A 12172-nucleotide genomic window follows, 5' to 3' on the forward strand; every position below is an offset into this window, starting at 1 on the left:
GTAACTGGATACTGTCTCAGTGAGTGCTACCAGTTGCTTTGCAGTACAAAAGACCAGGATCAAAGCACAGAGCCTTTGCACAGAAAGCCCCAGTGTTCTGCTTTAGTAGCCTGAACTGCCTTATTATTGACCTGAATATTTGTGACTGGCAAATGACACCTTTGTATCTGTGTCTGAGAAATCGGTTTCAGGACAAACAATCTGTTTCTGTTTCTCTCTGCTTGCAGACATGCTCACAAAAACACAGTGATGGAGGTGAAGCTGAATCTCAATGGCAACTGGCTGCTGACAGCTTCTCGTGACCATCTCTGTAAGCTCTTCGACATCCGGAACCTGAAAGAAGAACTTCAAGTCTTCAGGGGCCATAAGAAAGAGGCCACAGGTCAGATTTCTTTTTTTATTATGTAGATTGCTATTATTAAGTTTAGATTAAAAATTAAGATTATTTCCATTCATTAGAAATCCTAGTGTTACACCTTCTGATTGTGGTTTATCGTGTGTTTCAGCTGTGGCCTGGCATCCTGTTCACGAGGGGCTGTTTGCCAGTGGAGGGTCTGATGGGTCCTTGTTGTTCTGGCACGTTGGGTATGTGGCATTTCCATCAGCACATTGGAAAGATGTTGGTCAGCTCTGCAAGCTGTTAGACAAAACAAAAAATACCTCTTTTCCCCTTTGAGTCTATATTAAACCGGCGTATTTATGATGACGGTTTTTCTCTGTAATAGAGGAATTTATTAATGTGCTTTATTTCTGAAGTTTTCCTGTAGAAATGTGCTTTAAAGGATACAACTGCTTGCACGAAACCAGACATGTTGAAATGGTGATGAATGGTTGAAACTCCTAGTTTCTTAAAGCTTGTTCTGAGGTGCTGTAATTATTTTGGTTGTAAATGTACAATTAAAAATCCCTACATTACTGAGCTGCCTATTAAAACCATGGGAAACAATCAGCTCACCCAGCAGAAAAATAACAGAGGCTTAAATTTTACAAAATATGGGATAGAGGATGAACAACAACTGTGTAACAAAGTTTTCTATTGTAGGAGATATGTAGGAGATATTCAGCTGTGTATGATTAATTTCTTTTTTTTTTTATGCATCAGGGTTGAGAAGGAAGTTGGTGGGATGGAAATGGCCCATGAAGGAATGATCTGGAGTCTGGCATGGCATCCCCTCGGACACATTCTATGTTCAGGCTCAAATGATCACACCAGGTAATTCCAAGTATTTAAAGAGAAGGCCTAAGGGAGTGTATTTACTTTTAGAAACTAGAACAGTGTTTGGCATCAGTGAATAAATAGATTGGGATGGTTCTGTTACACAACCAGTGGTCAAAGCAGAGACACAACTTATGTTAATAGGAAGCACTGGGTGACATTTTATATTACAAGGTAGAGGCTGACCTCTTGTAACAAATATTACAATTTTGGTTGGTGAGAGTTTTAAATCCACTGAAGAAATGTTTAAAAAAAGAATTATTCTTGTTTCTTGCTGAAGAAACACTCCTATCTCTACAGCAGTTTTTCCTGCAGATCATCTGCTGGTCATGTCTTTTCATATTGCAAGCACAGTCAGAAGCTGTAGTTTGTGTTTTTAGGTTGGACATCCTATAGACATAGTGCATTTCATAAATACAGTACATTTTTTGTGGGGGCATATTTATATTTAGAGTATATGAAGAATATACTTGAGCAAGAAGGTTTTGGAATGGACTAGAAATTTTTTTCAGGATCTGATGTTGATACTTTGCACTTACACCCATTACACTTCGAAGTATCTTCTGACTTGTAACTATGTAATTCATTACAATACTTTTTGGGGTTTTTATTTTTGGCTTGAAGCTCATACCCTGTGTTCAGATCTAGAGCTGAACTTGATTTAGTAAGAGTTGAATCCTTATATAATCAAGATCAAAAATCAAAGAACTAATTAGATTAAAAGTTGTTAATGCTCTTGACCCTTTAATGAGATCATATAACTTCCTTTTGATAGCAAGTTTTGGACTAGAAATCGTCCTGGAGATAAAATGCGAGATCGTTACAACCTGAACCTGCTGCCTGGGATGTCAGAGGATGGTGTGGAATATGGTAAGGCATTTTTCCTCAATGTGGAAGGAAGAGCATTGGGGTCAGGAGCAGGCCTGGGTAGTTAGGTGATACTTCTGGGTAAGGTGAGGAGGCAGAATTAAAGCATTGGGGACCACTTGGGCAAAAACACCTTTTTCTAAGAATGATTTTACTCCCCGTGTTATCAGTGATCATCATTCCAACAATAGGTTTTCTTCTGTTTCCACAGCTCCAGGAGGTAAGACCTGCTCTGTCAATCACAGGAAGGAGGTTTGGCTCTCCCTTCAGCAATATCTCCAGTTTACTTTTCTTCCTGAAAACTTCATCTGTCTTCAAGGCTTCCCGCAGTCCTGAACTGCAGCAGGAAAAGCAATAAGAATTCTATTAGAACCTTTACACTTTACTCTGCTCTTTAGGATTTATCTCAATAATTTTAGGCTGCTCAGGAATGCTCAGCTCAGTGGTGTGCCTCAGCCACCTGTAGTTGCATCCGTTTCTTCAGATTTTTGATTATTTGCTTGGGGGGGAGGGAGAATTAAAATGCAGCACTTCAAAGCAAGTTAAATTTTAAAATATATAGATTTGTTATAACAAAAATGGGACTGGTTGTGGGTTATTATTTCTTTTTCTGAGCTTCTACCTTAAATGTAACCTTCCTGAAAGGGTAGAGTTTCTAACCTTTTGGGGTGTATTTATGAATCTGAACTTGCAGTTCTTTTAATATCCTGTAATTCATGTGACCTCCCAGTTGTAAAATACCTATTTACTATTGGAATATGATACTAATGGTAAAAGCATGTGAGAAACCAAAGGGTTAAAATAGTAAGGTAAAGAAAAACTTTCCAAATATAAATAGTTATTGTTTTCTTTCTCCAGATGATCTGGAGCCTAACAGCCTGGCAGTTATTCCTGGGATGGGAATACCTGAACAGCTGAAAATAGCCATGGAGCAGGAGCAGATGGGTAAGTAATAGCTATGGGGAAGCATTCTCCTGAGCAATCCAGATACTGTGGGACTTCTTTTTCATTCTTTTCATATTCTTTGGGAGCACAGATGCTCTTTTCTAAAGTTCTGTGTTGTGCATATTTGCCATGTAAAGAAAAATGAGCTGAAAACCTCTGTGAAAAAAATAAAGGATCTTTCTGTAAGTCTGCATTGCTCTGACTGTTTGTTTCCTGGTGCCAAAGGGAAAGATGAGTCCAATGACATTGAAATGACAATCCCAGGACTGGATTGGGGTATGGAGGAAGTAATGCAAAAGGACCAAAAGAAAGTGCCACAGAAAAAAGTTCCCTATGCAAAACCAATACCAGCACAGTTTCAGCAGGTAAGTACCTGATACACAGTGAACAGGGCAACCTGTTCTTTTCCCAACTTCAAAAAGTTTGTGTCTTTTGAAATGTTTTGGATTTTCAGTATCAGCTCTCCTGTATCAACACCCAGTGCAATTTACCACAGTAGCTAGTTTAATTACTATTTAAACATAAAATATTTGATTAAATACTTTCTGTCTTGTACCTGTACCTGGGAAGAACTTAGAAGATACAGAAGTTTTACTCAGCGTTGTTTTTACTTTCCAGTATCCATACTACAAAATGTTTCAGCATATCCTTTCTCATTGCAGCAATGTGTTGCACACATCTGCAGAGTTAATCTTGTGTTTCCTAATCTTTGTAGGCATGGATGCAAAATAAAGTTCCTTTGCCTCCCCCACCTGAGCCATTGAATGATAGAAAGGAGGATATTAAGCTGGAGGAGAAAAAGAAATCACAGGCAGAGATTGAGCAGGAAATGGCAGCACTTCAGTACACAAACCCACAACTCCTGGAGGTACGTGTGAAAACACAGGGATTAACAAGTTTGCTTCAGTCCTTCCTGTGACAGATTTGGACTTCAGGACTAAAGTGAGCAGCTTCCTGAAGCAGTTTCACCTGTTTGGCTGTTTTCACCTTTGTACAAAAAGACATCTAATTGAACAGGATATTGCACTTAATTTATGATGATGTGAAACCCTCAGTGAGGCCCCCACATCTCAGTTTACCAGTGGGTCTCTTCAGTTAGTAATTTCCCTTTAGTTAATTGTATCTGTTAACTACAAGAAAAACATTCTTAATTTCCTGTGAAATGGGATGACTGCTTCTGGTTTTTAGTTGTAACATACTTCTGTGCTTAGTTGATTTTCTGTATCTCTTTTTTGGACAGCAACTGAAGATTGAGAGACTTGCACAAAAGCAAGCTGAGCAAGTGCAACCACCGCCCCCAGGAGGATCTCTCCATGGACCTCAGCCTTTCCCAGGGCAAGGCCCAATGTCACAGATGCCTCAAGGCTTTCAGCAGCCCCTTCCACCTCAGCAGATGCCAATGAATATGCCTCAGATGGGACCTCCTGGTCCACAGGGACAGTTCAGACCTCCGGGACCCCAAGGACAAATAGGACCTCAAGGTCCATTACACCAAGGAGCTGGAGGTCCACAAGGGTTCATGGGACCACAAGGACCTCCAGGCCCCCAAGGGCCTCCACAAGGAATGCCACGGCCTCAGGATTTACATGGACATCAAGGAATGCAGAGACATCCGGGCCCTCATGGGCCAATGGGGCCCCCAGGTCCACAGGGTAATGCTGGCCCACAGGGACACTTGGGACCACAGGGCCTGCCTGGGTCTCAGACTCATTTAGGACCACAGGGCCCACCTGGCCCACAAGGTCACTTGGGTCCTCAGGGTCCCCCTGGAGGTCAAGGAATGCAGGGCCCACCTGGTCCACGAGGAATGCAAGGACCTCTTCCTCACGGCATGCAAGGAGCTCCGGGATCTCAAGGGATGCAGGGCCCTATATCTCAAGGGCCTTTGATGGGACTTAATCCAAGAGGGATGCAGGGTCCACCAGGACCCAGAGATAACCAGGGACCTAATCCACAAGGGATGATGATGGGTCATCCACAAGAAATGAGAGGTCCTCATATGCAAAGTGGTTTACTAGGACACGGTCCCCAGGAGATGCGGGGCCTTCAGGGACCCCCCCCTCAAGGTTCAATGCTGGGACCACCACAAGAAATGCGTGGGCCACCTGGTCCCCAGGGCCAGCAGGGACCTCCACAAGGCTCTTTGGTGGGGCCTCAAGGAAACATGCAAGGACCTCAGGGACAGCCAAACCCTTCGAGGGGGCCACACCCTTCCCAGGGCCCTCTGCCCTTCCAGCAGCAGAAAACTCCTCTGTTGGGTGACGGGCCTCGTCCCCCCTTCAATCAGGTACGTGGTGGTCTGTGGAACAAGGGCAGTTTGCAGAGTGTGGGAATGAGAACTGTCATGCAGTAGGAATGCACAGCAGGAGCTGAGAGAATGGAGGTTGGGGATTCCTTGCAGGACTGAGGCCTCAGGAAAATTGAAAGCGATAATGAGAAGGGTTCTATAGCTTGGAAACAGCAGAAGGTGCCCCTGCCCATGGCAGGGGGATTGGAAATAGGTGATCTTCAAGGTCACTTCCAACCCAGACTGCTCATGATTCTATGACAGGTGTAACTGTGGAAAAGGGGTTATTGGGAATAGTAGAACAGAAACCAGTCTGCTATGAAAATACATAACCTTAAGAGAAACTCTTTTTTTCTTTAAAGACACTGAGCTATCTTAAGTGGGGTATTTCATGGGCAGCAGACAAGCACTAATAAAGGTCAAATTTAAAGAAACTGGCCATAAGAAAGTCATTTGTATTAATTAAAGCAAGGTATTGCTAACTCTCAGTTGTCCAGAGTAGTTAATCCGAAGTATGGGATGAATTTACCATAGATGCTGACACACCTGGAATCAGCTTAGGTCTGCTTGCACTTAACAGTTGACTCTAAGTGCAGAGGGATACAGAGGGACACATCACACACAGCTCTGTGGTTGTTGCCTCTCATAAGTTCCTGACTGGAGAGCACCAGTTCTGGACTTTGTCTCAATTGTCTTCAGTGCTGGGTGAATTTTGAAAGGGAAGTTTGGAAAAAAATCTACTTTAAAAAAAAAGTGTGGTGGTTTTTAACCACAATTGTCTCTTCTAGACCTGCACTCAATAGTTTCAGTCAAAGTTTTAGACAGGTACAGTATTTAGTGTGTAGTCCAGTACCAATCACAATGAGGAACTTAATATTCAAATGAGCTTTAGCTCAGGGATTCCTTTTCAGATTGAAGCAGAGTAGTCTACAAGTTCTGGGTTTATTTGAATATTTTTTTCCTTACAAATCAATAATTCCCTCCAGAAGGCTGTTAATATGCCACTGTTGCTGAGATTTCAAAAGTATCCAAGTTACACAAACAAGTGTTGGTTCCCCAACTTTATAACTTAAAGCAGCAGAGTTGTTTCTTACTGCTATCCCAGGGGATATTTTTCTCATTTTTCTTTGAGAATAATTACCATGTTTGTGGAGGGCTGTCCTTGTCTGCCCTTGCCACTGACACTGTTTGGAATTCAGTAGGCTGCTTTTGACAAGTGGCTGGTTATTTTCTTTGAATACTGCTATCTTAAAGACTTTTACAGATACTAAAGAAATGACACAGTGAGGTATTTTAGACTGTTCTTCCTCCCTTGTGCACCTTTAGTATGGTAATGGCTTTTAAAAATTAACGTATTTGAAAATTCATAATGTCGTGTTTTGCTCCATTTTGTTTCTTTGTAATATGAACACAGCAGTAGTTCCTGTTTAAAAAGATGCCATCTATGATTTTTTTTTTTTAAGAATAGACTTAAGTTTGGTTTATGTTTTGGATTTGGCTTTTTTCTTCTGTAAACTTGTACAAATCCCCTGTCTTCCTTTTCAGTAGCAGAAGGTTGTGAATATCTATTTTATCAAGGGCTTGTGACATTAATACAGAACAATTACAGATAATTGTAAGGGTTAATCTCCATATAAGAGATCACTGTTACCTGCACTGGCTGTACACTGGAAGCAGAGGTTTGCTGGGATGCACAAGGCCATTTTCAGCTTTTAGTGAAGTACCTCTTTCTAAACTCTGCACATTTTCCAGTTCAAGCCCAGTTTGAGGCGTGGAATAAATTTTGAAACAAAAATCCCATGAAAATGCAGAGTTAGGGCTCTGTGTTCCCAGCTTGGCAAAGCACAGTTTGTTTGCAATCAAGGTTTCTGCTAAGGAGAGTTATTTACTGAGTGCTAAGAACTTCTGTTTTGGTGGAACACTTCCATAAATGGAAGAAGTTCCATAACATTTATTTTAAGCAAGCATCTGCTAAATATATGGGAAATCCTGGAACTGCAGCAAGGTTTTGGTCAGGAACAGCAGAATCACTGTGATAGCTGGCTCTTACCTAGTCAGAGGATGGATTTGTTCTGCACTCAAGTCAACATTCCATCACTAGGAAAGTATTTTTAGGGATTTTGGGGATTTTTTTAATGGGCATTAAGCCAGGTCTTTTATTTTGCTTATTTTTCCGATATTCTTACAAAATTACTCAATGCAAATATGAAGTTTGTAGTACGTATTTGTGTGCTTTCTTGTGTTTATCACCTACATTGCCATTACAGTTGAATATAATTTTTTCATTTAAAATGATACTTCGAGATATGATGGGGTAAATGCAAAAATAAATGTTCTGCTTCTCTCCAACGAGAAACAAAAAGGTAGTGTTTCTCCAAAATAAATTTAGAGCATTAAAATTATTTAACTTTGTTTCATGGAAAAGTTAAGCAGTGTAATTGTAACCCGGTGGTGTGCTGGAGTGCAGGTCTTTAAGTATTTCCAGACTGCAGTCTGGAAGGGTTTTAACTAGCCAGTATGAAGGCCAAGTCTAAATCTTGCATACTAGACATGTTTGGGGAAAAAAAATTACATTTTTAAGGGTTTCTAGTAAGGGTTTTGGGGGGGATTGGCATTTTGGTCATGGCAGCAGAAGAAGGTTTTGTTTTGCAGTCCTGCAGGTTTCAGCTCTGTCTGGTTTATATTTTTATTGTTGGATTTCATAGCTACAGTGTAAATTCTGTAGCTGTCCCTTTTCAGTTCCAGTCAAGCACAAACCCCAAATGATGACTTTTTGTCAGGCCTGTGCTGTTGAAAGGCAGAATCAGACCATTGTCCAAGCACAGCTTTCCAACCAGTGTCACCACAGCACGTCCGTTAAATTTGGTACCTGTTGCAAGCTTTCCTGAGTCTGTGACAGCAGCTGAATTTAAAGAGAATTATTTTATCCTTTAAAACTCACCAAAAAAATGAGAAAAAATACCAAAAGACACTTATATACTTTATTTTTTTCTTTGGGATCATATATAGCACACAAAACTCTGCCCACTCTACTGCCTCTGCTTTTTTTAATCCTAAAGGAAGAAAATTTAACTTTGCCATGATGTTAAAAATGAAACTCATGTGTTTCCGTGTTAACAGCTTAGAGAGTTTTAGAGAAGAGGTTCTCTTGATACTTACTTTTTGTATATGTAGTTTCTCTTTTTTGTTCATTTCCAAATGAAGTCTTTGGTCTGTGAAGCTCTTTAACTGCCTATAAACCAGCACCTGATGTATTTCAAAGAAATTTACACGTTTTCCTCATCTAGAGGAACAGTATTTGTATTGAATACTCAATAAATTCCATACATTCTTATAGAATATCCATACTCAGAATGAGTATGAAGAATATGAGCTTTATCATCTTTGGCTGTAACAGGTAAAATGTGCATACCTAAAATGGTGGTTCCTATAAAATGGTGTGGTTCTCAGTGACTGAAGCATTACTGACGTGAATGTCTGAAACCTGAGGTTGAAACCATTAGAACATGAGCTGTTTCTGTTGTACAACTTGTGCAGATGCAGACTTCATGGAAAGAAAATTGTTTTGCACTCTGACAGAAATTTTTAATTACTCACACATGGCGGTTGACGTGGCCTTTCTCCTTACATGCTCACAGGACGGGCAGAACCCGGGTCCTCCTCCGCTGATACCAGGCCTGGGGCAGCAAGGGGGACAAGGTCGTCTGGGCCCTCACAACCAAGGACCTGGTCTTAACAAAGGTAATTAAACGTATTGTCTGTTCTCCTGTGAGTCCATCTCCTCAAGGAGGGGCTGTCCCAGGGAGAAATGGCTGGAGCACAGTGCAGAGCCTTGGCTGAAAGAAAAGCTTCCACAGATGTGGGCTGGGATAAACAGAAAACATTTTCCCAGAAACATTGTTTAATGTGAAATGTATCCCATGTGCTTTCTAGAACTGTGTGAACTAGAGCATCCTGAAGTGATTTAGAAACTGTTACAGAAACCTGCTTTGATTTGTTTGTCCCTCAAGGCGATGCCCGTGGGCCACCCAACCATCACCTGGGCCCGCTGTCGGACCGGCGGCACGAGCAGAACAGCGGCGGCCCCGAGCACGGGCCCGAGAGGGGCCTGTTCCGAGGGGGCCAGGACTGGAGTGACGGCAGGGACGGCAGGGGCATGCCCGACAGGCGGGGCCCTCACCCCGATTTCCACGATGACTTTGACCGGCCCGACGACTTCCGGGATGATTTCCACCCAGACAAGAGATTCGGCCACCGGTTACGAGAGTTCGAGGGGAGAGGAGGCCCGCCGTTGCAAGATGAGAAATGGAGACGAGGTGGACCCGGGCCTCCCTTTCCTCCTGATCACAGGGAATTTGAGGGAGGTGGTTCCAACCGTGGGCCTCCTGGTGCTTGGGAAGGACGGAGACCTTCGGATGACAGATACCCCCGGGATCCCGAGGATGCACGCTTCCGAGGAAGGCGAGACGAGAGGTAAGAATAAATCCAATTCTCTTTCTTGGGTTAAAGGGTAAATGGAGGGAACTCTTTTCTTCCTGGTTTCCTTTTCATTAAGGAGTCTATCTGTTTCAGATTTATAAACTGGAAACCAATAAGGAAATGAAAACTCTAATATACCTGAGTATAGAGTCCATAAAAATCATTCAGTAATAGAAGAAAACTTGAAAAACGGTCATTGTACACAGCAGCTTCCGTGTCTTTAAACAGTAAGTAAAGAGAAGGGGGAAAGTTTGTAGAGAAGATCCAGTGACACAGGATGAAGATCTGAGACCGTTTTGATGACAATTGAGAGGAGACTTACAGGTTAAAGTGACAAACTTTTGAACACTAGAAGTGGATTTTGAGATTCTGTCTCCAGTCACAAACTACAGCATGACTGTAGAGACTGTAGGATGAGATGCAATGCCCTTGTAAGGAGCAGGACCAGTGATCTGGCTGCCAGATAGAAGGGACAGAGTTACAGCATCTGTTGGACTGTCGAGACTATTTTTTCATGCGTTTGCTTGTAGAAATTTTATTTCTCTTTCTGACTTATTTCTTAACGCCAAGTGAAGAACTCAAAAATAATCTGATTTATGGCAATGTCCTTGTCATTGCTCACAATCTCTGAATAAATCACAAAGGGATAAATTTGCTTTTAGTTACCAATGTAAATATGGAGGAATTAATGCTGTCTCTGAGATTAACTATCAGCAAAATTGCTCCAGATTTATGTTAGTTTAATTGAGTGAAATTCGGCCTCCAAGGTCTAAGCCTCTCAGTGACCACCAACTCCCTATGTATAAGAACATGTGCTTGTACAAATACGCTGTGGTCTCCACATAATGTGAATTTTGTGTGTTTTAGTTGCCTTTTTAATCATTTTCTTACATTCCTTTTACTTTGCATCTATACAGCTCTTCTTTTAGCTATTTTCTGCCTAGCTCTGTAAGATGTAACTTCCTTTTGTGTGAAGAGTATGAAAAGAAATGAACAGTAACTAAAAGAAGGTAACAATTAAAGCCATTTTTAAAAAGTAAAGCCAGAGAAAATCCAGTTGGATGGTCCAGTGGTCCAATGGTCTGCATCAGAGAACTCTTTTAAAAAAGACACAGCAGACAAGACTTTTAGAAGCTCAGTAGAGAATTTTCAGATCTTATATTGAAAATGCTTAGGAACTGGAAAATATTTTATTATGGTCCTGATTTTTAAAAAGTTTCAGGAAGGGAAGCAGGAACCTTGTGACCTGTAAATCTGACTTCGGAACTAAGAGTATTCTATTTATCAGAGTACAAGTGTTTGCCCAGAGAGTTTGAAATGAAATGGCACGGGGCTCTAAAAGGCTCACTGTGCTTGTGAATTTGATGATTTTCTTGGAATGAAGGTGAACTAGGTGCCATTTACTGCAGATGCTGTGGTGGACTTAATCCCAACCACTCCTTCAGCTGACTTGGTTTGAAATTGAGATTGTAACTGGTTTGATCAAGCATGAGAGGCAAATGTGTGTATGTGTGTTTCTCTCTAATTTCCCATCCTTTTCATCCCTGTCCTGTTCTTACTCTACCTGTGCATATCAACATGATGCTTCTACTGCAGAGACCTGCCTCTTCCTGCCTGCTAATCTGCACAGTGTGTAGTTGTGTACAGTAAGGTCCTAGGCCTCGGGGAAGAAGATGTAAGAGCAGTCAAACAGGAACTGAACCCGATGCAAGGCAGGGTTTTTATGTGTGACTGATACGAAAAGGCAAATAAGGATATCCATAACACAGTGTTAGGAGCTGTGGCTGTGTCAGGCATAGGTATGGTAGATTTCAAAACTCAGCTGTGTCCATCAGTTGCCTGAAATAGGAAAGGCCCTGTTCCTGCAGCCCTGGGGCCTCGTGTTGAAAATCTTGGTAATTTCCAAGCTAAGTCAAATCACACCATATCAGTATTAAAGTGGGAGGCCCTCTAAGAGACCTCTAGAGGACTGTGCTGTTTCAAGGCTAAGCAACATTGCTCTGTGATTATTTGAACCATTTGTACCTGAAACTGTTGAGTTTGTTTTCCCAAACCATCCAGGTTAATGTAAATGGTTCATGGTCCATACAAAGCACTCCTCCATCCACTGTTGTACCTGTACAGGCACAGCAGCCTCCTCTCTGTATTGTGTTTGTTTTCTGGGAGGTGGAGACAGACCTATTGTTTTTTATTAAAAACAATGTAAAAGTTTAAAAATATTGTATTGTGTTATGACTACTGTTAAAATATTTAAATTTGTAATTAAAAGGTTAATGTTGTTAAAATTCTAAATAAAAGTATCTAAAGTTTTGCTTGTAATAGGATGCACTGTGTCGTTAATGAGCTGGGGAAGGGGATGCTGCACACAGCCAACACCA

General features: G+C 41.5%; 1 protein-coding gene across 1 annotated transcript in view; it reads left to right on the top strand.

The window, feature by feature from the left end:
* WDR33 (WD repeat domain 33) overlaps positions 1-12172 on the top strand; it is a 66596-nt gene that overhangs the window by 48298 nt on the left and 6126 nt on the right. Inside the window, exons 9-19 of the mRNA XM_066194013.1 lie at positions 228-382; positions 507-585; positions 1103-1213; positions 1992-2086; positions 2295-2303; positions 2942-3028; positions 3254-3393; positions 3744-3896; positions 4269-5315; positions 8954-9056; positions 9326-9788. Of these exons, the coding sequence (XP_066050110.1) occupies positions 228-382; positions 507-585; positions 1103-1213; positions 1992-2086; positions 2295-2303; positions 2942-3028; positions 3254-3393; positions 3744-3896; positions 4269-5315; positions 8954-9056; positions 9326-9788 (2442 nt within the window). The remainder of the gene's footprint in view (positions 1-227; positions 383-506; positions 586-1102; positions 1214-1991; positions 2087-2294; positions 2304-2941; positions 3029-3253; positions 3394-3743; positions 3897-4268; positions 5316-8953; positions 9057-9325; positions 9789-12172) is intronic.

Source organism: Chamaea fasciata, unplaced genomic scaffold, assembly GCF_029207755.1.
Source record: "Chamaea fasciata isolate MVZ Bird 193981 ecotype frontalis unplaced genomic scaffold, bChaFas1.0.hap1 SCAF_11, whole genome shotgun sequence".
Classification (NCBI taxonomy): Eukaryota; Metazoa; Chordata; class Aves; order Passeriformes; family Sylviidae; genus Chamaea; species Chamaea fasciata.